This window comes from Nannobrachium achirus (genome assembly GCF_963921795.1).
Source record: "Nannobrachium achirus genome assembly, chromosome: 1".
In the NCBI taxonomy this organism is placed as follows: Eukaryota; Metazoa; Chordata; class Actinopteri; order Myctophiformes; family Myctophidae; genus Nannobrachium; species Nannobrachium achirus.
Genome location: NC_137810.1, coordinates 37,782,284 through 37,808,351, shown reverse-complemented (window position 1 = coordinate 37,808,351; position 26,068 = coordinate 37,782,284). Strand labels below are relative to the sequence as shown.

Below are 26,068 nucleotides of genomic sequence, written 5' to 3'. Positions count from 1 at the left end.
CACTCTATCCCAGCGCCTCATTCTCGCACACAGCCAGCGAGATTTAAATACAGCTGTCGTGTGAAATATAAAACATGCACTGATATAACAAAGGTACGTGTTTTGTGGCGTTTTAAAAGGCAAAATAGGCTTTGAAAAGCGAGCGGTTTGTATGAGCGCACCCCTCGGCGCAAGCTGTTGCTATGTTCCCACTTTCATGGGTGTGGTGATTAGGCTGCTTTGGTGAAAAAAAATTACTCAAATATTCTTCCACCGTGTCGCGCGTCCGAGAAGCTCTGTCTCTTTAATTAACCCCGTTTTAATTGTCTAAAACTAATACAGATAATCCTGCCGTTCCTCTCACAGCTGGAACCATGATTGTCATTTGAAAAAACGGATTTCTTGGCCAGCGGAGACGTGATTCGGAGCGACGGACAGCCCGGATAATAAAAGAGCCAGATTGTTTCAGGTAAGGTGTTATTATTGCCTAATTTACGGTGTCGCTTGCCGACAAGAAACCCCCGGGGTCTTCAAGCTCGAAGACCCGGTTCTTGTAGGCAGTCGACACCGCGGTGCGATGGATTGTAAACGGGAGCTTATCCCTGTATGTCTTGACGTTTTCTTTTGCCAGTTATTTCCTGCTTGGCTCATGTCGGCATTTGTTGTGTATTAGAGCCTATTTGTAAGGTCTGCCAAACCTGTAGGAAAGCATACAGACTACCGTAGTGGGGAGGCCTATGGAATATGGATGCTATATTATACATCTATCTATCTACAATCTATCTATATATCGCTCGATATGCTGTTTATACGTTTATTTTCTCTTTCATTTGTTGAAATGTTAAAGCGCGGCCTTGCAGCACGGCTGTGCGGGCTGTCAAATGACTCTCAGGCGGAAATATATGGTACTCAAATGGTACAATAGCCTAATAATATGAAAACAAGCTGCGTGCGACCGGTTTAATACAGTGCTTCTCAAACTTTCATGTCAAGGACGTCCCCCCAAATTGACAGATATGCCACTAATGCCAGGGACCCCATTAGAGATATTGTTTTTACTGCTCTAGCAGTGATTCTCAACCATTTTAATTTCAAGGACCCCCAGTTTGACATGATGCATTAGGCTACGGACCCCCATTTAATGGCATTTCTATCTATGAGACCCCAATTTATATTGTAAAATCAATCTTAATGTAACTCTTGATAGTGTACAAACGGGTCCATTTGGTTCCATTTGTACTCTCTCTGAGTTACATACCCATAAGGGTCCATTTGGTTCCTAAATGTCATTTAGCTGGGGACCCCCTGGAACTCCCTCAAGGACCAATTGCTTATCTATATGAGGTATTTATATTTCTCCAGACATCAAAGCTGTAGCTGGATTGTAATTTAGGTGCATTTTAAACACTACAGTCTCAATTACTTTATTTTTGTACCAATATTAAACATGAAAGATGTCCATAATACTTCTACTACCTGGCTACCTGGGCTCTGTGATTGTCTGGTCTCTGAGGTATTTTGTGAGACTTGTCTCACAAAATGTCGATGTTTACAAATGTCGATGTTAAACATGTTTTACTCGCATATCAGTTCCGGTAGACTGGAAGGAAGGGATATGGCCTGTTGTAAGCCTACATTTGCCAGGATCTTCATTCTCCACATGTTTGGAATAGTGAGTGGACAAGTTTACACCTGGTGGTGCTGCCCCGCCAAGCTACTTTCACTTTCATGCACTTTACCCTAGTTACTGCCTGGACCCCTTATGTCTTCCCATTCTAGGTAGTGACAGATACCAACATTCATGATGATGACTTGAAAACAGTGACATGTTGCAATCACACAGCTGATATTCAATATATTGCCCGTATAGCTTAGGAGATATACTCTAGAGATGGGGTGAATAGTAGTCTCATGAGGTCAGACCTACCATCTCATTTCGTGCGTGTCCAGTTGTGCCTGAGAACACCTCAGGTAAGACTCGGTAAGACTCTGCTTGGTTGGTATAAGGAGATCTGTAGTTGGTTAATTCATTTAGTTTGGGACACTTTTCGTTTTTGTCTTGGGAGTGGTCCTTAATAAACTTTTAATAGTAAGTTGTGTTATATCATTTGGCTGCTGCGAGACTAGAGGACTTGGTGGGCACTGATTGAACCAAGGCACTCTGAAAGGGCCAATTATCATGCCTTAATGCCTTCTGTCTAGGTCATTCATAAATGTTTAAGTTTTACATCAATGACATTTTACTGTAACAGAGGTGTAAAGGCAGATGTAGACCTCAAAGTCAACTGTAATACTGCCATATTGAGAGTATGCTGGTTAGGGCTGAATAACAGTAATGCCTATATAATAATTACCTGGGTAATGGCAAATCATAAAACTGAATGGTAGAGCTGTCAGATAAGTTCCAAAAATAACATTGCATTACTGTACTGCAGACTTTAAAACCAGATAATACAACACGTGGGCCTATGTAATATAGCCCGGCGATCACTACCATTTTCGGGTTTCTGATCCGGTCGGGAGCGGAAACGGCCTACGTCATGTTGTAGTCATAGATGGACTACACTTTGTCCGGAAAAATCAAACCCCAAATATTTTCCCCGCATTCAAAGACATCATTTTAGGGCCTACCCAATAAACCCTTTATGTGGCGTAGTTTTGCTTATTTTGGAATAGTTCGTTTGGTATATCCATATTTTAGTCCAACTTGTAGCGACTTGCAAGACCTACACTACTCAAGCATTTAAATGGGGATTGGGGAAACAAACAGTGGGGACCAAAACAAAGCGATGCCGCATCTTCTGATCTTATTTCCAGTTTAGGTCACACCTAGACCAGATCACATGGCCCGTTTAAAACCAATACAAGGCTTTCCTCCGAGGTGGAAAGTTAGGTGATGTGAGGTTAATGTAATATCACAATATTATGATACCCCAAATCCTAGGATAGTCTCATATCATTCATGATATTGATATAATATCGATATATTACGCAGCCCTAATTCGCCCCCACGTAAAGTCCAAGAACCGGAATATTTTGGATTCAATTCATTTACTGTACATTGAACACTTTTGAGATGGAGCATACAGATCCTTCTAAAAACAAAGTTCATAGCAGCCGTAAGTTAATTTGTATTGTTGAGTCTAGTGTCTCACACCTTCCTCTTGACAATACAACATAGATTCTCTGTGGGGTTCAGTTCAGGCCAGTTGGCTGGTCAGTTAAGCACAGTAATGCCATAGTCAGTACACTAACACCAATTAGTTTTGGCAGTGTGGGCAGGTGCCAAGTCCTGTTAGAAAAGGAAATCAGCATCTCCATAGAGCTTGTCAACAACTCAACATATGGCACAAGGTGCTCTGAGATGTCTATAGATTACTTTATGCGCAACATATCTAGACTGTGAAAGTTTTCACTTTTTGAATTATATTATGGAAGAAAATGAGCTTTTCCACAACATTCAAATGTTTTGAGAAGGATCTGTAAATTAAGTTTCAGACTGACTTCTGTTGCTGAACTCAGATTAGCACTGTCTGTGACAGGGTCATCAGGGGCAGTGTGTCCTGTGACTAATCTGTATTCTGTACTGCTCTTCAGGATGACCAAGGTCCATCATAGCAACCTGATAGTCTGAGCCTATAGATACTTTGTTATTAGGTTGTTGTATTGCATGCCACTCTTGACCTTCCTGGGGAGACGACTGTCTTCTACTGTTAGTGTTTACCTGCGGACTGCTTCAGTTCAGGGTTGAAGAAGTTGGTTGGATAGTAGGCTATAGATGGTTGGTAGGTAGCAGTGGGTCATGTATGGCATGGCAGTAGAGCTGAGACTGAGCCTCCCATGACCAGGCCTAGCCCCACAGAGACCTGTCTGTGGCGGTGCCAAGCAGAGCTAGCTACTGTAGCTGGCTGCCACACTCTAAACAATAGGCATCTCCAATACACACAGCCCCTCCTTTGTCATCCCTGTCACTGTGCCATGCTCTGTGGCTGCATGGGCCTGGCTGGTTGACTGACTGACTGCAGCCTGGAGAAATGATACACATGCACACTATCTGCTCTTAGATGAACGTAATTGCCAGCAAGTCAGTCAGTCAGGTCAGACACACACACACACACACACACACACACACACACACACACACACACACACACACACACACACACACACACACACACACACACACACACACACACACACACACACACACACACAGCAAGTATATACTGTAGGCCTATCTATGTATGCACACATTTTATGTTTCTGCAGATTCATGGTGATTCTGAGGTGACGATCACATTTGATGTTACGTTATCCTAAGCTTAATTTATAGTTTATACTCCATCACGCAACAAAATACGTAACCATGGCATTTTTTGTTGACTCATGTGGCGTACGTGATCTCAGAGCCTTTTATGATGTGATGTCACAATGAGTCAGCGCTTGTGCCGATTTCCTCCGGATTAGCCTGATGTCAACAATCAGCCCCGCATAAGGAGATTCCGAACGTTTTGCGCCGGTTCTGGAAAACCGTGCGTCGGGTCGGGTCGAGGCCCGGCACTGGACACCGCGCCGCGGCGGGGAACGCGCGTGCCGAATCTGAAGCCGGTGGGACGAACGGTTCTCGAGATACGCGGATTACAGACACGCAGACACGCACGCACGCAGAGACTTCTCGCATTTATAGATAGATAACATCGCTGTAAATATGTGGGATATCTACTGTATTATGATGAGTGCTACATTTGCGGGAATCAATCAAAATATGTACAATTCCCACGAGTAATTCAGGCCCTGATTAGGATTGGGCACAGCCCTAGTGACCTGTCCATTTGAGCTTGTAATAATAACATATTTAGTGTGGTTTACCCTAACGGGGCAAGTTGGGCAACCAGACTATAGTATTTGTCCGACTTCCTTCCATCTTTCCGGATAAACTTGTATCCTCTCATAGTTTTGGTGGCACACACTTGAGCCATATGTCAAATCGACCAGCTTCATCAGGACTCATCTGCTTGCATTTTGCTAAGAGATACGTTATTATATAGTTTAATTTATATTAATTTGAATACATTTTCTCCATTGACTTGAATGGGAAAATGTGACTTGCAACCACACTTGGAATTTCCCAGAATTGCATCTTTCTAGATAAATATGTATGTTATTATTTGTCATATCTGCCCTGTGCAACTGTACAGCAAGTTTGAGACTGTTCAGATTTCAGAGTGGCACCGAGTTGTAAGTCTTTGGCCAGGAGTGTCATATGGTCTCTCTCAATAACTCTGGGAATCTGTCTATTTGCGGCACAGAATAATATTCTATAATTTTGTGCACTTATCTGATCATCTCAAGTTACAACAAGCACTGTCAATGTCAACACTGACGCAAACCAACGCTGATCCGGATTATAATTTGCCAAAGACAAAAGTCCTGCAACTTCACTCTGGGACAGCACCCCAAAAAGAACAGACCTGGCTACAACCCATCATCGCTTTGCTATGCAACATGCTGATACCTTGTAGATTTGCTCCACTTGTCAAGCAACACTGTAGCGCAATGGTGTATACTGTAAATTAAGCTTAACTAGCCCTTACCCGTTCAAAGATATGAGCTCCAAAATGATGTGCAGTGTGTGGGTTATGGGATGTGCACTGTGCATACAGTATGAGGGATGGAAAGTAACTTTAACTGGTGCTTGCATGATAATATGTAGGAGCATCAATGTAAGAAATACCCGTCCACCCACCTGCGCACACACCCGCCTGCCTACACACACACACACACACACACACACACACACACACACACACACACACACACACACACACACACACACACACACACACACACACACACAAACACACAGAGAGAGAGCTGGTTAAACATGTTGCCTCATGCTAGATGCAGAATAGATGTGCCTCATGCTAGATGCAGAATAGTTAGTAGATACACCATAAAAATGCTAATATACAGTATATGATTTGTGAAAGTGACAAACGGGCTTCACAGTTATGTTAGGTGTGTTCATATGCTAATGGTGATGCGATTTCAGATCAATTGCTCCAGCCACTGAGGAGAAACGCTGTTTCAGACAGACAGACAGACAGACAGACAGACAGACAGACAGACAGACAGACAGACATTCGCAAAATTATAGTATAGATGTTTCATCCAACTTAATCATTTGAGTAGAATGGAAAATGTAACATCTGTCCGATTTCAAAATAAGACAATTTGGATTGGAAACAAACTTGTAATATGATTACTCAACAGAAAGATTTTATTTTTGAAGTCTACTGTAGAACTGGAGTCTATTGGCAGTAGACAGATTATTTGCAACCGTAGGTCGCATTTAATATGAAAACATGCAGCTCATGTCCGTCCGTCCGTGTCACGCCTCATGTCATATATGGCCAAGACAGAATTGGAGATCCCTGATTTTGTCCAACATAAACAACCAACAAGGTCTGTGCATTGTTTTGGTCAAAGTTTATCCCATGCCAAAGTGTCAGCGCTCACCCAGGCGGATGCGTGCACATGCCCATGTGCGCGGTGAGGTCGCTTCCCGCCCTTAGAGCGTCTTACTAGTTTAGAATAACTGAAACTAACAACGAAGCCATTGAGAAGAAATCAACAGGCAAACGATAATATACCCTCGACTGCTTGAATCGAAGAATCTCCCTCGACTGATGTTTCTCCGACTGACTATTTAAATTGACGATTTTTCAGGGGGCAGCCCTAGTCCAAACCCATTCAATGATTTTAGATTTCCCTAATCTGATCGATACATTGCAACAGATAGCAGAGAAGTTAGTTACTGAGGAGACAGCATTGGGGGGCCACTTTTGAGGTCATGTAGGACTTAATTGCATTAGACACAATGTAGTTTGTTGTTTACATCATATCTCTCACTTAAGCCTTTTCGCCCCTCACAACACTATCCTTGAATTTTATTGATACATCTGTTGAAGGTCAAACCGGGTTGTTTGCTAGCGCACAAGGCACTCCTTGTGTGACGTAGAAGAGTTGGAGGCACATAATGGTCCAGCAACAGTCCTGAACGATTCCACATCACAGGCAAGCCTATGCCCAGGGAGCCTCTTCAGGTTTTTTGCGTCAGCTATTGGGAGGGGAGTGACGTCACTGCTAGGCAGCTGAAAGAGTTGCAACACTCTGTCCCTGATGCCTTATTACCTACCATCTGGTATAAAAAGGAATCGGGGACAAGGACAGTGCATCATATCGACAAATTGTGAGCTTGTAGATCTGCTATATTCTGTGTTACACTGGTTCACAATGACGAATAATTCAAGGCATTCAACACATTATCAATCTCCCTCTGTCTCTGTGAATTATCTTCCTTATTCTCTCTCTCTCATAACATAGGAACAGAGGGTCAGTGGTTGAATTTCTTGAATCAGTTTTATTGAGATAAAACAATGCACTAATTGCTCAGAATTAAAGTAGCTGTAGAAGTGCTTGCCACTACTTTACCTCGCATTCACTCCAATTTTGTACATTGTGTTAGTGTTGGCTGTTAACCTATCTACATAATGTAGCCTAAACACAGTATGTTAGCTTGAGCTTCTGCGTTTTCAGTGTTTGTTGGCATGAGTTGTCTGTCCTATTAGGACCCCTCCAAGGAAACAAATGGATACAGGGTAACATTTCCATAGAGCAGACAATCCCCCATCTCAACATCAGCCTGATTTCCTGTGGAGAAGATGGTCTAATTGTTGAATTATAGAAAATGGAACTGAAAAATTAATCTTGGAAGGTTAAGACTGTGGACTGTAGGCTGTAAAACTGCCGGGAAAATGAGGGGGGGTGACGGTCCAAACATTTCTGAGGAGTGTGTAAGTGCACCGTGACCCATATTTAGGTTCCCAAAGGTGGAAGAAGCAGTGACGCACACACACACACACACACACACACACACACACACACACACACACACACACACACACACACACACACACACACACACACACACACACACACACACACACAGTTCTTCTAACACACTTCATGCATGCGCTCACTCACAAGCACACGTTTGCTCTCATTCTCTCTGGCTCTCACATATTCTCTCCCTTACTCATATACACATACGCCCTGCAATGATGAATGTAGTCTAGTATACCAGTGGTTCTCAGCCTGTGGGTCGGGACCCCCAGGGGAGTCTCCAAATTATTTTGGGGGGTCCCCAGATGATTAACTTAATGTGCAACATTGTTTTCTCACTCAACAGTAAACAAACCAACATAAAGTTTAAGTGTATAGACTAGAGGGTATCTGCACATTTCAAATTAAGGACTTTTTAATACTTCTAAAATGACATATTAAACATGGCCAAATAGTCAAATATTAGAGGCAGAAATTGTGAAAATAGCCGATCTACATGCTTGTAGATCTGCTATTTTCACAATAGAACCGTGTTATACAAAATGTAATTCCTCAACTCTTAGTGCTCGTCAGGGTGGGGGGGTCCCCAGTTAAAATATGATTATTTTGGGGCCACGGCCTGAAAAGGTTGAGAACCACTGCAATGGTTCTCAACCATCATCCAGCAGCGCCTTGTACTTGTACTACATGTTCTGTAAACCCAGTGGTTGTCTGGGCTGGGAAATATATAAATATTACATCGATATTGGGATATTAAACTAGGATATTTTCTTTTTAAAAGCATTACAATAAAGTGATATTCTGAACTTAACTGACTGCTCTAGCTGTTCTACTATTGCCTCTTACCCATGTAGCAATAGACAATACTGGTCATTTACTAAACATTTAATTGTGTAAATAATCTTGTGAAAGCAGTCAAAGCACCAATTATCATCCCCACAATATCATATTGTTACAATTTAGGCGTTGTTGAGGTAACTAATTATCATGTAATAAATTGATATGATATATGACCCAGTATAGTTGATAGTGGCACCCACATTATGACTCTTGAGTCAGTGCTAGGCTAGCATAACCATATGAACCCTAGTGTCCTTATTCTGAGGGCAAGCATTCAGCAAAAAGATTTGGTGTAGAGGGGGAAAAAGGTTGGGGGGCCTAAGTTTAATATACAGTAGGGCTTTAGGGGTTAGGGGCCTAGAATATAATGTCCATTATTAAAAGGAGTTTTCTTTTCTGCAACCTTTGATCAAAACTTTCCCTACCCTTTACTGAGTCACAACCCACAGGTTGAGAAATAGGTTGAGAAATCCACGTATAGATAATGTTGCTTAGGATTCAAAGAGCTTCTGTAACAGTGGGATTGTTGTTTTGAAATTCTGGTTGGTTTTATTCAGGTCCCAGTCAGCCAGGGGCCGCAAGTACAGTTGAGAGTCCCTGCTATTTGGTGGACTGTACTGTGCTACTTGCAGTTCATCTACCCTCTGGTACAACATTCTCCTGGACCTTCCATTGCGGGCTGAGCAAGCAGCAGCACAATGACAATAACACAAAAGGCCGATTGAGTCAGGAAAGGTCAGCACACGGCTCAGATGGCCTTTTGAACCAGTCTGGGGGTGTTTGAAGAGCCGGGCCACCCTCTGTGGTGCCTTGGCTCAGGGCAGATGAACCCTTGCTTGCTACAGGCCTGAATCCTTGTCCTCCCGTCCCCCCTCACCCATTGGTTCTAGACAAAACAGACCACAGGATGCCTCTGTTTGTTTGATGGAAGCCCTCCCTCTGTCTAAAACTATTTTTCTATCTCTCTCTGTGTGTGTGACTGTGTGTGTTCATGTGCAGGTGTGTCCTGCAGGTGCCAGCTGGTACGAGTGTGAGCGAGCGTGTGTGTGTGTGCGTGCGCGTGTGCTTTTCCCAGCCCAGCAGCAGTGTTTGAAGCAACCCAAACGCATCACAGAGGGACAATGAGCGAGCTGGAACAGTTACGACAGGAAGCTGAGCAACTACGCAATCAAATCCGGGTACGGGAGGCTTGTGTTTGTGCGTGCATGCCGTTTGTTTGCATGTGTCTCTGTTTTTTTTATCTTTGTGTTGGTGACATTCCACAGTACCTTGTGATTCCCATTGTTGTTTGATAAAACCGTAACGCCATAACTCACTAGCTATATGTTCATTCAGAGAGCTGAATAAGTACAGCTGAATTCTGAGTTAATTTAAATGACTATATGGAGTAAAGGTGGTTTCGTTGCGTTTTGGAAATCCAAAATCCGCAAGGAGAGAGGAGAGAGAAAGCAGTGGCGACAGTAATTCAGAAACAAATCTACCCTGGTCCCAAAATAAATACAAAACGGGCTGTTTGCAAACGTGATTGGCATAACGTGAGGTCATTTTTAAATGTATTTACGTGCTCTGAAATTCCCTCCGATATTTGTCCAAAAAACCCAGCGGTGTGCAAAGACCTTTAGGCTACTGAAGTCCTGATGTAATTTTTTTGTATTGCAAATCCCATAGGCAAATCTAAATCTTAGATTGCATTATATAAGAACTGTGTTCCAAACTCTAATCTATTTGGATAAATTCGTACTTTTTCACCGTCAGTTGAAGCTTCATATCCATATGAGTAAAATCGCCAGGGTGGTTTGTTTTTATTTTTTGGAACACAAATATGTTCGGTAATATGACTGGTTTAACCACACCGGATTGGTCACAGGAGAGAGTCCAAACTAACCACAGCAAAATCTATTTCTGTAATTAGTGAGGTGTTTCACTGAGGAACTTCTTATATGATGCAATCTAAGATTCCCCTATGGGAATCCAATACAAAAGATAACGCTGCGACCCATGGGAATGACGCCCTCTACTGCCAGTGATGTTAGACTTTGATGCTGTATTGGTCAGTGCTTTAAGCCCCATTCTTATGAAAATTGTTGTCTATGATGCTTGAATAGCATTGATGCTTGAATAGCATTTAATAGGTTCATTTAGTCTTTAAGGTTAAATAACATGAGACAGAACTAACTGGTAATTATTGTGTTGCAGGATGCTAGGAAAGCATGTAGTGACTCCACCCTGTCACAGGTAAGAGAACATTCATGTGGGAGTTTTGTGGTAAATTAATTAATTGAAGAATGTGACAAATAGTGAAGAAGAGATCCAGTAGAACTAAAAGACAAGTGATTGTATGTTTGGTTGCGCTATTTTCAGCATGAAACAAAGTGTAAATTATCTGTAAATCACCTGTAAATTTAGTCGACTAAAACTTGTCTAAAACATTTCAAATTACTAAAACTGAGGATTTTATTCGAAAGACTATGACTAAAACTAAATCAAAATGTGCTGTCAAAATAAACCCTAGTGTGTGTTGGCTGTGAGTGTTCCTGCTGACGCTGCTTCCTGTGTTTTGGCAGATCACAGCTGGTCTGGACTCGGTGGGCCGAATACAGATGAGGACGCGGCGCACTCTCAGGGGCCACCTGGCCAAGATCTATGCAATGCACTGGGGCAGTGACTCCAGGTACGTGACCACAGACTGGTCCCCATGTCACTGAACTGTCAGCTACTGAGTGTATGATTAGGGCTGTCACGATGTGACATTTTACATGACGATTAATTGTCACTCAAATAATTGGCGATTAACGATTTAATTGTGTTTTTGACGTTGATAATTACATTTCTGTTTGGCTTTTAGGCTTTGAAGCTGCACATGGCAATCATGACACATAACCTAAATATACAAAAAATTACTGACATATTTGACAACTTTATACTTAAAAAATAACATTGACGCGTTGTGAGCTTGTAGATCGGCTATTTCCACTATTTTTTTTTTTTTTAAATATATGAAACTTTTTCAACATGGAAACGATTATGACGATTATGAAAAATAATCACGATTATTTAAAAAAAAATCACGATTAGACGATTATGTTGTAATTGTGACAGCCCTATGTATGATGATGGTTAACAAATTACCAATGAATTAATTCACACTTTCACTAACGTCTCTGCAATGAAGGTATGATGGACCGCAAAGGTTGACTCGACATAGCATAGACTTAGTATTACAGTAGAAATTGTGGGATTGAAGTATGCAATGTTCTAAGTATGACCGTAGGCTGCTAATTGTGACTGGTATTTTTAACAAGCAGCCACAACATTGCCATCGAGATGAATGCAGTGCACTGGGCCGTGGCGGGACTACTACTTTATTACATGTTACTCTATTAATGTCTATTCAGTATGGTTACATGTCTCCATTCCGACATGTCTCCTTTCCGACATGTCTCCATTCCGACACTAACCCTATCTCTATAACCCTTACCCTAAACCTAACCTCTGTGGAAGTGTCGCCACTCCGACAATAAGAAGTCAATGTCGGAGTGTCGCCATGTCGGAATGGTGTCGCCATGTCGGAATGGTGTCGCCATGTCGGAATGGAGAGCAGTCACCATTGTGGTTAGCCACTGCAAAGCGGCGTACCCTCACAGCTAGGTATTGGCACAGTGTGTCACGGTCTGTGAGCCAGTCAACTAGTCATAATAATATGAGTGTTTTTGAATACATTCCCGTCTTTGTGTGTAATATGTGTATGTGCCACTGTTCTTCTCTCCCACCATCTGTCTTCTTATCTATCTCCCCACGCAATGCACTTGGGCAGTGACGGCAGTCCCAGGTGTGGGGCTACGTACTATTACTATGCTAGTACTACTTGTTGTTGCATTTCTACTAATATGACTAATACCACAATGACAGCTATCACTACTGCTGATCGAGGATCAGTAGGCAGCCAGCAAAACACAAAAAGCCAGAGACAACATGCCCATACAAATGCCTGCGGGAGGCTGCGGTTTTCCCTAGCCAACTTACACACTGCTTCTTTAACCGTAGATTTGACTGCCACTTTTGAGTCATTATGAGCACTTATGATCCACCCCGTCCGTCAAGAGCATGAGAAAATACTATGATAGTATGCATGCAGTATAAACCGCTAGTGGATGGGAAGCTCCTTGATTAACATGTGGCCATTCACCGGTGTTTGATAAAATGTCAAAGGCCTTAGAAACTGTAAAATAGTAGTAGTTTAAGCTAACAGAGGAACTGTTGGACTGTGATGAGCTCCATTAGTTGAGGACATTTTACCTCAACTAAATGTGCTATAAACCATGCTTTCCTGAATATTCTCAGCTGTTCTCCGTATGTCCCTGATTGTGTGTGTGTGTGTGTGTGTACGAGGTTGCCCAGTGCCCTCTGTGTGACCCAGTAGGAGGCCAAACACACCCTGTGTTGATTTTGTACACAGCCGTTGACATTTGAGCGTGGCAGCGCTCCCCTTGATTGTAGCCCTGCAGATGGGTACCACATCAACACAAACCACTTCCTGTCCCTGTAGAGATTAGTGCACCCAGCAGAGAGAGGGAGTGGAGAAAATATAGATGATTATTTTCTCCCCCCCCCCCCCCATGACCTTTTCACTCTCCTCTACTTACCCCCTCCATTCCTCACTTTCTCTCCCTTCCCATTTATTTGCGATGCATTTATTAATTTATCTTGCTAACTACAGTATCTTCCTCCCAGTACGAGTCATTCAGATCATATTCCTGCATGTCATCTCTCTCTCACTCTCTCCGTCTTCTACCCCCTTTTGCTGGTTTGTCTCACTTATTTTTCTCCTGCCCCGAATCCTGTTTTCCATGTTGATTCCTCCACATAGCCGGGTTGATGAATATTACATGGAATGGCATATTCAAAGTGGTAGCTTCCATATATACTTGTGGCTACATGGCACAAGGACGGCCCCACCACGTTAAGGGAGACGGAGAGTTTAAATGATTGAGTGGTTAGAGGGATCATGCTAAACATGAAATGGCGATGCTGCCAGGTGTAGCTTTGTAATTGCAGCGTTCGTGTAACTTTAGCGTTCCTTGTTCGATTCCTGGTTTTGGATGTGTTCCATATCACTCTTTACTTTCCTGTCTAAATAAAATAATGAATTAATAAACTAAACAATATATATGATTATGCTCTTTGACTGAGATTCTTGTAATGAATCCCTTAGAAATCTGTCCACTAGCTGGTTGCCATTGCTTTGAATGAGCTTGGTGCATGTTGCTAGACTAGGCCGAATGATGAAATACTTTGAGCCTGTTTTTGTTTTTTAAAGTTCCTTCTTCTTGTCTTCAGGTTACTTGTCAGTGCCTCCCAAGATGGCAAACTGATCATTTGGGACAGCTACACAACGAATAAGGTGAGGGTTGTGATGATTGACGAACATTTTAAATATTCACAAGCTTGGTTTAAAATGGGATGAGGAAGACCGGTGCACACATGCAGCAGTTAGCCCATTAAAACCAGGGAAATTAATTTGAGATTTTAACCACTTTAACGATTATTTTATACTTTGGCTGTTGTAGAGCAAAGTCCTCTTGCACACCTACTGGGACAGGTGCGTAGGAGTACCTGCACTCTGTCTTCAATTACAGGAGTAATGTATTACTTTTGTATGGCTATTCAAAAATAGCAGCTCAGTGCGGCACGTTTAAAAAAAATTTTTTTACTCAAATCTTTGCTTCTGGGGTCCCTGGAAAAAATGCAAAATATATGTCGGTCAAGTTATGTCAAACTTGGGAACAGTGGGAAGCCACTGATCAGAGACCAGCTCCGGCCCTAAGGCCAGTGCCAGTTGGTCAGAGTCACTGGCAGGAGTGAGTATGTCCCTAAACATGGACTTTTGGCAAAATCCCACGTGAACACGGGGAGATCTTAACACAAGACCCTCTTGTGGTCACCACTGAATCACAATGATGACATGCCACACGAGGCTGGAGACCTGTGTTGTTGCATGCCCTTCTCCCTCTCTGCCCTCAATTTCCTGTCTCACTGTTCTGTCTAAATAAAGTAAGAACACACTGATAATATGACTTGGTTTCCCCCTCCCCAGATGCACGCCATCCCCCTGCGTTCCTCTTGGGTGATGACGTGTGCTTACGCCCCCTCTGGGAACTATGTGGCCTGCGGAGGCTTGGACAACATCTGCTCCATCTACAGCCTCAAGACGCGCGAGGGCAACGTGCGTGTCACCCGAGAGCTGCCCGGGCACACAGGTATATAGACACTATCTACAGTTTACAGTTTAGGCATTTAGCAGACATTCTTATCCAGAGCGTAGCGTACTTGCAAGTGCAAAATCTGTGTAAATAGCTTGAACTCTTGTCAACATACGACAGGGTAAATGGTCACATAATGTAGTGGTTCAAATAATCTTGGATACAAGGTAAACATCAAATCTAGCAACCAGCGGTTCTCAAACTATGGGTTGTGACTTGTGACCCAAAGTGGGGTTGCAGGAAGGTGCCGTTGTGGTCAAAACAAGTAACCAACAAATCTGCATAGTAAAACTAGCATCTACTGTATCATAAAAATTATGTTCTTTTACGTACATCCTCATAGTAAAACTAGTATCTACTATATCGTTTTTTTTTTCTTTCTTTTTTTTCATGTTTTGAAATAATAATAATTAAAAACAAAATGTACAAACAAATTAAGGGACCCATAAAAAATGGGTAAAAACACCCAGTGTTTCGTAAACAGTGCTCTATAGAGTATAAAATGTAAGCAGTTGCACCATCTCGGAGCAACCATCTTGTATTTACCTCAGTTAAGCCAGTGCAAGTCACAGCTTTTCACACACATTATTGTTAGCGGTGTACACATTATTAGCGGTGTATGCATATGTCTGGGTATGCGCACTCGTGTTAGCCGACAAGGATCCAAGCTGTTCATTCTTTATTTATCCAGCAGTTGCTGAAGCACGCATGCTATTTTTTGCTTCACAAACATTCACACCTGGGACCGGCTCTGTGTGACCTCCATCCCCCAGTGGAAGAAGTGCCGCTGAGCAGCTCCGCTGGAAGCTTCAGACCAAGCCTTAATTGCTTTGCACACAAGGGCACCTTGACTGTATCTCTCGAGGGATGGTGAAAGTATTAACGCTTATGCTCCCCTCGTACAACTGTGTTGCACGGCCAGAACAGCCGATCTACAAGCTCGTCGTGATGCGCCGCGTTGAGAGCTTGTCGAGTGACTATTATTCGCTGCTTGACAGCACGTACAACAAAGTAAAAATCAGGCGTTTTTTAGAGTTTTAGGTTTCATAGATAACTTCGTACACTTGTTTGACAACAATATCATCGGGGTGTCAAAATGTGTGTTTTCTATTTAACCAATTAAACCCTCAATACTTGTAAACTTGAAATGTGTTAATGCAGAACCTGGGTTTTATGATCTTCAGGTTATTTGTCCTGCTGTCGTTTCCTGGATGACAACCAGATTGTGACGAGCTCTGGAGACACCACTTGGTGAGTATAATACAAGTTCCTGTTCACACCGCCACAGAATTAAGAGGAATTAAGAGGACATTCACAAGTACAAATTTAGATTAGTAAACTGAAATTTGTATTTGCTTTACAAAAGTGCACACACACTACACACTTCCCGCCTCTCCCTTTCTCACTCTCACATACATACATAGAAATGTGTGTGTTTTTCTTTCACCGCACTTGTCCTTACTGCCTCACTGTACCGTCCTACGATGGGAGCAAAATCCATAAATGTCTTTGAATAAAACATTATTTTGACCAATCTGTATGATAGAATGTGTGAATCGAATTTAATTAACACAATTGTTGTTGTTTACCTCCCTGCTCTGATATTGAAATGTATATCCTTTGACAGGGTATAAGACCACTTCTGGTTGACCAGATTGGATGAAGCTCAAAACGCATTTCATCCTCTGCCAAACTAATTTTCTGTCTTGGCCCAGCAGTATACATTTGGGCACTCGTGAGCGGGACTCGGGTTTGAGTCCCAGACAGGGCATGAAAGTTGCGGATTGCAGCTTTAACATGCAGTGTGGAAGATGCTTTGACTGAGTGCTTTTAAACTACCGCGAGTGATCCTCACCACATCCTCCCCCCTCTCTCTCTCTCTCAGTGCGCTGTGGGACATCGAGACAGGCCAGCAGGCGACCGCCTTCACAGGCCACACGGGGGACGTCATGAGCCTGTCCCTCAGTCCTGACATGAAGACCTTTGTGTCGGGGGCCTGCGACGCCTCCTCCAAGCTATGGGACGTGCGCGACGGAATGTGCAGGCAGTCTTTCACCGGCCATGTATCTGACATCAACGCCGTCGCTGTGAGTATGAGTGTACACCACTGACCCTGTGATTGAGTGAACAAATTACCTGAACTGGATGATGACTTAGTTAGTAGGGATGCCAGAAACTGATAAAGGTCAAATTCCCTGGTGAAGATTTTTTCAATCATCAATCATATATAAAACTTTAAATTGGTATATATTTTTTTGTTTAGAATATTATACTCACATGGTCACATAACATTAAGTGTTGAGTGCGGTCCATGATTTGATGGTTACAGCTTTATAATCAGTTTTGAGTAAACCTTTGTGGAGATCTTGTACAGCCTTCTCAGTCCTCAAAGTTACTTTTCGAGTGACAATAACTCAATGGTGATTTACTGTACAGTACTATTTGGAGACTGCCCCACCTATTGATTTCAATGACAGTTGCTCACAAGCGCATGAAGCACCTGGAAATTTGACACATTAATAACCGCTTAACAATGTTGACATCATGGTTACATTGCCATGTTCCATAGTGTACCACACTTTATTAGATTCATAAGCATGTTTAGAAACAAGCCATTAATATTTTTTATAGCTTTGATTGTGTATTTGTGATGGAGACCGTCGAGTAGCTAATTCTACAGACCATAATCACAGAACATTGCAACTATAACTAGTACCATACCGCTCGTTAAATGTTTATTTGTTTGTCTATTTATTAATTGCTACTTTTTGTAGTCTTACGAACGGTCAGAATGGTCTATTGTCTTGACTGGTCTTAAAGGAGTAGTTCACCCCCAAAACGACTTTTTTTCTATTGATTAGTCACGCCATGGAGACTAGAGTTAGATAATACTTTTAGTTTTTTGTCGCATTCCTAAGACAAAAATGTGACAATAAATTTACCCCCATTCGTTCCGGATGGGGACCCGTTTCCAAATGGGTCCCCATCCGGAATCAATGGGGGTAAATTTACTCAAATCAAATTTTTGTCTTAGGAATGTGACAAAAAACCAAAAAATATTATTGAACTCCTCTCTCCATGGCATGAGTAATCAATAGAAAAAAAGTCATTTTGGGGTGAACTACTCCTTTAAGTCATAGTTGACAAAGGAAAGGGCACATAAACTAAAAGATGATACAGCTGCTTTATTTACAAGTTTTTCTCTGTGGCGGACCTGGAGGTCCTAGTGGTTCTAAATACCACATGATCTTAGCGTCCTGGCAGTGAGTGCAGTGTGAAACATGTTGACCTCTTTGTACCGTCTAATTAATAAGTTAACCTTCCATCCCTCCCGGCACCACCACCACCACCGTGAAGTTCTTCCCCAATGGGAACGCCTTCTGCACCGGTTCCGACGACGCCACCTGCCGGCTCTTCGATTTGCGTGCGGACCAGGAGCTGATGATGTACAGCCATGACAACATCATCTGCGGCATCACGTCAGTGGCCTTCTCCAAGAGCGGACGCCTGCTGTTGGCCGGCTACGATGACTTCAACTGCAACGTGTGGGACACCCTCAAGGCTGAGAGAGCAGGTAAGCCCAGAAAAATGTCTAGATACAGTAGCTATTAGGGCTGTAAATGTAATATTTTCAAACCTATATTTGAATATTTCAAATAAATGAAAGTTCGAATGTGAAAATGTATTAATTGGTTTGATTATAATATCCCGTTTTATGTCAAGGTAAAGTAAAGGCTGTGATGCCCGTTATCAATAGAGGTCACCTTTCTGTGTCGCTCCAAATAATTTGGGATGTTCTGTGCCACAGGTCGACACTACCAATTCAACGGTTGTTAACATATCCAATTGACAGCTCCAGTGTGGCTACAGCCGTCATAGCGCACACACTTGCTGTGTCAGACGGCACGGCTTTATTGTTACATCACAGCACATCCCTGGGAGCGATGCATGCCCATTCTCTGTAAAGCTTTAATTAATGTCCTGGGTTTTTATTTATGCGGCAGCGGCCGCCTAAAGTTTAGAGGAGTGCATTTGTGACCGAAAGGCTACCACTTACCCCTCTCCCAACACTGCTGTATTGCCCTTGGGCACAGCACTGAACCAACAGTATAAGACTGTTGTTGTACAGTACTTGGCAGCTCCCAGGTTTGTGCGTGTTGAAGCAGGGCATTCATGCTCCGCAACGTCCCCTGTACTGGGTAAATAAAAAGGTTTTATACATTATATTACCTAACATTACCTTAAATGAGGCTACAGAGTAAGATATAAAGTGTGATCATTAATTTGATCTAGCTAGAGTGCCTGTTTCTCAGCACCAACCATGACACAGAGTATGATGTCTGCGGTATATACAGCATATTTTATATTTACAAACAAATGGGCTACGTTCTAACCATTCAAACCTACAGGTATGTGATTTTAACAATGAATATTTGGTGATGATATAATGTAATCTTTGGCCAATTTTGACAGCCCTAGTAGCTATAGTCGTCCTACTCTTCATGTTGTTAATATTATCGGGGACATGGACAGTATCATGTTAACCTGATGGTTATGAAAGTTATGTTACAAGCAATGAAACTTTCCAGTGTTGTCAAAATTGTCCTGTGATTTAAATTTTTTAAGTGATTTCTCAACCTGTGTTTATGCACGTGTGTGTGTGTGTGTTCAGGTGTGCTGGCAGGCCACGACAACAGGGTGAGCTGCTTAGGGGTGACGGATGACGGCATGGCTGTAGCCACCGGATCCTGGGACAGTTTCCTTCGGATCTGGAACTAACTAGACGCCAATCCCCCTCCCCCTCTGTTTCATTTGATCTCAACATCCCACCCCCACCCGTCGTTTCCTTTCCCGCCTTCCCAATGATCCTGCCAACCGAACCGACCTGCTCCCGACACCCTATTACTCCCCAACGCAACCCAGCGCCACCTCCATCTACTTTACTCCGTTCTTATCCACCTGCTGGCCTGGACTAGGGTGGTTGAACACTGTGTCTACCCAAATCCAACTCTTCCCTCCCCCCCAACCTCCTGTCCACCCCCAAGAACCTTCCAGCCCACCTGTGAGAAAGTACCAACTCTTTCTACCTTTCCAAGTGACGTTTTTTTTACCCGCCTATTACACAGCAACAACAACAACAACAACAGAGGAGCTTTTTGAGAAGAGTTATCCAACCAGAAGGTAAAAGGGGAGTTCTAGAAATAAGGGGGGGGGGGGGGAGCAAAAAAGCAAGGCGTTTCTGTGTGTCCTCCTGCTGTTTCTCCGCCACGGCGGCGCTAACGAGCACATCTTTACCGAGGCTAAAACTAGAGGACAGTCTGTGTGTAATATGTAATTGTATATAAATACAGTATATATGTATAGCATTATGTGTGTATATATGCATCATATATGCATATATAATGTGTATGTATATATTTTTGTAGTTTTATTTCTCACCCTTGAGGTTTTTTTCTTGTTTGGGGGGTGGGGGGGGGGGGGGTTCTTGGTTTAAATGTACATACTATTCACATTGCTACACACGATAACACCAAACCTTGGCAAAATAGCCATTGTAGATTACAAAAAAACGTAGTGTTTGTTTTATCTGCTTTGTGCACCAGATGGGCTGGGTTTGCTGCGTCGGCACAATTTCAACAGTGTAAATGTCAGTCACGTGTAAGTGCAGTATATATGAAACTGACGTTAAAAAAAGAGAGAGAAAGAAAAAACTATTTCCCATGGTTGTCTACTAAACTAAATGGCACTCCCTGTATTCTCCTATTTGGTAAATTCCATCTGGTCGCCAAGTATACTAAAACAAAAAGTGTTTGGGAAGGCTATTGGACCCAGGTTTGGATTACACATTTGCTGAATTTTAAACTCACTTTTCTCATACGTCAGTGTGTTGATATGCTTGTGTGTGTGTTTTGTGTGTGTGTGACAGTTACAGCACATGCACATACTGTAACCAAATCTATTGTGTACATGTGGACCATAGCTGTGATTGGTGACTTTTTATTTTATTTTTATTTTTACATAACCTGTTGGCATTCCTCACCACAATCTGGGGGTTTAATTTTCAGTGGACATCTTGTCACTGTTGTTTTTGAGTAGAGAAAACACTTCTAAGACAAGGCGGTCGTCTTTATGTCTTTTAGCCTGAATGCAGTTTTAGCTCTAAAGCTAGAAGCTGGTGACTTCTAGTCTAGGGCTGAAAAACATCTATTGCATATTTTAATTGGAGGCCCAGTATTTTTCTTTGGCACAGACTTGTTGGTTTGTGGTTGTCAAATCATTGGATGCTGTATATGCCGAGACCACATCCGCTCCCTTGCAAATCAACAACTGTGCGATACAGAATAGATTACTCAATATCACTCAAAAACGAAGACTATTGCTCCCCCCCCCCCCCCCCCCCCATGTCAGTATGCCTGGTCTGTCCAAACTACATATTTGTAGTTCCATTTCCTTTATAGCTGAGATAAGCATCTCAAAGTTTGCCCTTAAAGTGACAATGATGGAATAGGGGCTCAGCAAGAAAGCAGCATAATCTCCTCAGCAGGAGCTGTTATGTAATGTTTTAAGCCTGTAACAATAATGAGGCCTGTATGGGCCTTGGGAGTGGTCTGTTGTATTAAAGAAGTGAAGGCTTCATGTCAGGCTGATTAATTATGACAAGAGTTCCTTCTAATGATGACTGAGACGTGGCTGTCACTGCTGCTCACCATGTTGTTGTTGTTTTATTTTTTACATGACATGACGACATTCTTTTTCTTGCCAACGAGGGTGTTAACAGAGTGACCTCATGGAACTGAAGTCATGTTAGCCACTCAAATCGCCTCCTTGCCGCCCTCTACAAGCCTGTAAAAATCATAGTTTTTTTTATAAAGCGTTTGTTAACACTTTCAACGATTCCCCCCTCCCCTCACTGAAAAACATGCTATGAAGAGTCAAGTATTGCTAGAAGAAAGTACACATGGTAGAAAGAAATGTGCACCTAATAGAGAGAGCTACGAATGCACTCACAAACTGTAGTACAAATGTAAAGCATTGAGCACATATGACTTATGTACCCAATACCATACCGGGAGGTACTGTATCTCTGAGGATTATAATTATCTCATCAACCATCGTCCTTGACTATTGAGCTTTTGTTTATTTATTTAGTTTAGTTAACTTTTTTACGCAAGTTGGACCTACAATTGGCTACTGCAGGTGCCTATCTCCAATACTCTGACCAAACATGGGTCAGATGAAGTGGGTGTGCTTTGACATACAGTATGGCACTATTTGTGTCTCCATTCTGCCTTACCATACAGCTCATACTAGAGTGATTTTACTAGCAACGTTTTACTCATTAGATTCCTAATGCAGATACCAAGAGAGTTTGCCAGCTACTACGCCTATAACAAAGTTTGAAATATTATCCAAAAGAAGTGCTAGCTTTGCCAATACTAGTGAACACTAAAAAACGTAATTACAGATGAGCAACATGATCATACATGGCTCCCAATTGCTTCTGAAGGCAAATGCTCCATTTTTATATGATTCATTCTACTGCCGTACAGTTAATAGTATTTATTAGCCATTGCAATGAAATCTTTCTTGACATAACAATGATTCCAGTGATTCTACCATTATATCTTTGTTTGTTTTAGCTACCTGGCTTTGCATTGGAAGATTTTTTGTTTAATTTTTATTTTTTGAGAGAGTGTTTAACCCATTCAGAATGGGTACACATATTGTGTATCATTATTTTATGCTTCAACTATTGAAAAATAGCAGATATACAAGCTCACAGTGCGGCACCGAGTGCCACGCTGCGAGATTGTAGATCTGCTATTTTTGAAAAATCGTGAAAATTTTAATTTTGACCCGATTCTATAAGTGTCTTTTGAATCCTTCTAAGATTTTTTTTAAAAACCTATGTTTCTATGTCAGCAATCTGGCCAGCCATCGTCAAAGAAAAGGTCCTTTTCACTTAACTGGAGCTCAGTTAGTCTGTTCTTGAGAGACTGTCAAGTGGTTCTCAAACCTTTTCATGTGAAGAACCCCCAAATGTATTTGGCCACGGACCCGCATCTCAAAATATCTAGTTCCAGGGACCCCCCAGAAGCTTGTATATCTGCTATTTTTCACTGGTTAAAGCATTCAATAATTCTAGGCCTGAATGGGTTAAGAAATTTGTTTTTTATTTGAGCCTGGAGAACATCCATGGGGTGTCAAGGTTGTGAAGTGTGTTGCATATCAGTGTTGGGGGTGTGTGTATGGGGGGGGGGGGGGGATCTCGCTGATGATACATGTGGATAACATTTAGAACTAAGTGTTACTTTTCTCATTTGTGCCATTGTTATCCATGGACCCTGAGCTGTGAACTGAAAACTAGTCAAGGTGACAAAATCATTTTAACTTTCGCTTACTTTAAAATGCCAGCGTTTCCCCAAGGATTCACATCAAAATATTATGTTTGACTTAATCCGTTGCCTATGAAAAGATCAATTGCTAGTCTAAATATGGGGTTTGTCCAGGGGGAAAAAAACAATAAAATTGGTCAGCAGTGCTTACTATACAAGTTTATTTTTCAATCAATGCAATGAGACTTCAATGGTTAATCTGTTGTAAAAAAGAAAAGGCAACAATAATGTAATTGAATTTTTTTGGGTACTTCAACCTCCCCAGTCCCCACCCTCCCCAAATAAATGGACGCCAGTGTTGTTTCAACCATGAGCAGTGTTAAATGCCAACTACGCCATCGCTCTTAATAAAAAGGGAACTCCTGTATTGCTGACGTGGTAATCGGTCATTACATTTGATTGCAATGCAACAGTATTGGCATGTTGATCTTGGAATAGTAACCACTCTTTTGCTGTACATAACTGTGCAGTAGAGTAGTTTACTTATCAAAATGTGCTCAACAGTGAATTTCACCATACTGTTCATATTTTGCCTACAGTCTTCTGTTGGGTTTACATTACCCATTTGAGAATCCAGATCTTTTTTGCCGTCATGCCAGCTTGCACGCTTTTCCCCAGATATTTTTGGTCAGAAATGGTTAGTCTGCTGGTTTTTAGTATTCAATGGATAACTCGCCACCCTTTTTATAATTGTATGTGTATACAGTTGATGTATACATATTAGTATGCTCAAAAGTGCCGCCGCTGATGGGAGGTTTCCCAGTGGGTACAGTGGGTATGTGTGTTACTTAAAGCACTCTTCAGTGGTAACCTCACTCTTGTTTGGCTGTACTTTGGATTGAGTTGCGGTATGTGGCCATGAGATTAGACCACACTGTGTAGTGTTTGACTTCAAAGAGCTGGTGACGCTGGCACTATTGTATTGTCCATCTCTACGGTGGTATTTTGCACTACCCTCCATATTAACGATTCTGGAAGGATTCTGGAATGATTTTGTTACCAAGTGAGAAATTCCAATCACATACCACTAATTGAGTTAATGTTACGGCTCGTGACCACAGTCGCGCCATAAATTTAACATGCTGCCATTTGGCTCTACAACCTATAGTTCTGACTTTTTTTCAGTTTCTTTTATTTATTGTTTTGCGTTTTAAGCCAGTGAAAACCAGGGACTTGGTGCCATGATAATTATCTTACAGTGCTATTGTGTGAAATTATAATCACTTGTTATGGAATAATTTTTATAGTCTTTTTCACACCAAATTCCTTTTTCTTTCTTTTTGTACAGTGGCTTGGTGATACTGATATGTTGCCATGAGTTGATAATGTAACCAATAAAAAAAAAAAAAGCTTTTAACCAAGAAATCCTGTCTTGGTTCATTTTAACATCTCAAGTCAAGTGTCAAAAGAAATGTTGAGAAATGTTTATGCATATGGAGGCCACAATGTTACTGTATGGTGCGCCAGTGCATCAAGGGAGACAACTTTATACACAAATCATATTTTAATACAGTCTGGGGAATAGGGAGGTATTTCAACTCGCATTCAAGGAAAGGAAAAACATTTACAAAGTAGAGATTACTGAAATTCCTATGACAGATTAGGTCCAATTATAATACAAATGACAGGACTGGACTATAAAACGCCATGTTATCAAAAGATGCCTATACAGTATGGATTGTTCAGTCTATTTATTTAGAGAAATGATCAAGTTTTCCCTTTAAAATATTTTTTCCTCTCAGCAAATTAAACTAGTTACTCATTATTCAACAAAAATAAGATTTCTGCTTTTTCTTCCTTTCTGTGCCATTGTCATATCACGATTAACCGCCAAAATACAGATCACATGCCTCAAAAGCTTTCCACTTACACACTTTTATACACGCACACATATTCACTATACAGGGAGTCAAAAAGGCATTCACAGTTAGTCTGGTAGTGGTAAGCACCTCCTGTCCTTCATACCAAATGAGGTTTTACACTGTTCCAACAGCACCTTCTCAAACCACACCAATCCACGCAGTGTTGTGTTCGTATCACGGGCAGTTTTGTTCCATAGTTTGTTCACTGCTGTCCGTTGGTTTTAGGTGCAGCCACACTGGACATAAGCGTGATCTGTGTGAGAGTAAAGGTTCTTATTTTGGAGGAAATACTGTCGATGAGGGTGGGCATCGTCGTCTTCTCTATCCAACCTTCCCAACGACGCCAGGGAAGGAGACGAGGAGGAGGAGGAGGACAGACCTTAGATCATCACTGCTGCGGTTGTAGATACTGATTTGTGAAGGCCTCCAACTGTGTCTCCAGTGCAGTGGCTTTGTGTCTAAAAGGGGGAGAAGAATATTGCAGAAAATGTTTTTAGTAATGTCTTGATTTAAATACATTTCCACTTAGTTTACTTCCCACTACTGTAAGCTGCTGGTAGGGCACGGTACTGACCGTAGGGTCTTGGAGTGACTCTGAACGGTCTCCAGCTGCTCTATGTTGGCCGTCAGCCGGCTGATCTCTGCCTCCAGCTCTTTCTGTGTCTGGTCCACCTGCTGACACAGCCGGGCGAACGTCATGGCCATCTCCCTGGAAACAAAGGGTCAGCACACAGGCCGTCATGTCGTTACGTAGCTGATACACAGAGGGGGCTGAAGGCTGTGGCGTGTGTGCGTGTGTGTTCTGGAGGTTCCAGGGAGACTAGCC

The 26,068-nt window shown here is 42.1% G+C and overlaps 2 protein-coding genes across 3 annotated transcripts in view; one reads left to right on the top strand and one right to left on the bottom strand.

Annotated features, from left to right (window-relative positions):
* Window positions 1-264: 264 nt before the first annotated feature.
* LOC308283991 (guanine nucleotide-binding protein subunit beta-4) lies at window positions 265-23,202 on the top strand. Of its 2 annotated transcripts, XM_080724515.1 has the most exons (11): window positions 265-448; window positions 9,724-9,902; window positions 10,921-10,959; window positions 11,289-11,395; window positions 12,539-12,553; window positions 14,062-14,125; window positions 14,819-14,981; window positions 16,169-16,235; window positions 16,870-17,071; window positions 18,342-18,558; window positions 19,657-23,202. In XM_080724515.1, the coding sequence occupies exons 2-11, from the start codon at window positions 9,846-9,848 to the stop codon at window positions 19,761-19,763; spliced, it is 1,038 nt and encodes a 345-aa protein (XP_080580641.1). In that variant the 5' UTR covers window positions 265-448; window positions 9,724-9,845; the 3' UTR covers window positions 19,764-23,202. The 2 variants fall into 2 exon arrangements, with proteins under 2 accessions (XP_080580641.1, XP_080580642.1); XM_080724516.1 differs by lacking the exon at window positions 12,539-12,553.
* A 1,700-nt stretch (window positions 23,203-24,902) lies between these two features.
* Window positions 24,903-26,068, bottom strand: part of mfn1b (mitofusin 1b) — a 30,281-nt gene continuing 29,115 nt past the window's right edge. Inside the window, exons 17-18 of the mRNA XM_080724744.1 lie at window positions 25,817-25,951; window positions 24,903-25,700 (exon numbers count right to left, since the gene is read on the bottom strand). Of these exons, the coding sequence (XP_080580870.1) occupies window positions 25,631-25,700; window positions 25,817-25,951 (205 nt within the window). The 3' untranslated portion in view covers window positions 24,903-25,630. The remainder of the gene's footprint in view (window positions 25,701-25,816; window positions 25,952-26,068) is intronic.

What these genes read in the sequence shown, in the direction of transcription:
- LOC308283991 (XM_080724515.1), top strand. Translation starts at nt 9,846, where the DNA reads ATGAGCGAGCTGGAACAGTTACGACAGGAAGCTGAGCAACTACGCAAT. An exon ending in AGCTCTGGAGACACCACTTG is followed by an intron (nt 16,236 to 16,869) that starts GTGAGTATAATA and finishes TCTCTCTCTCAG; the next exon opens with TGCGCTGTGGGACATCGAGA. An exon ending in CTGACATCAACGCCGTCGCT is followed by an intron (nt 17,072 to 18,341) that starts GTGAGTATGAGT and finishes ACCACCGTGAAG; the next exon opens with TTCTTCCCCAATGGGAACGC.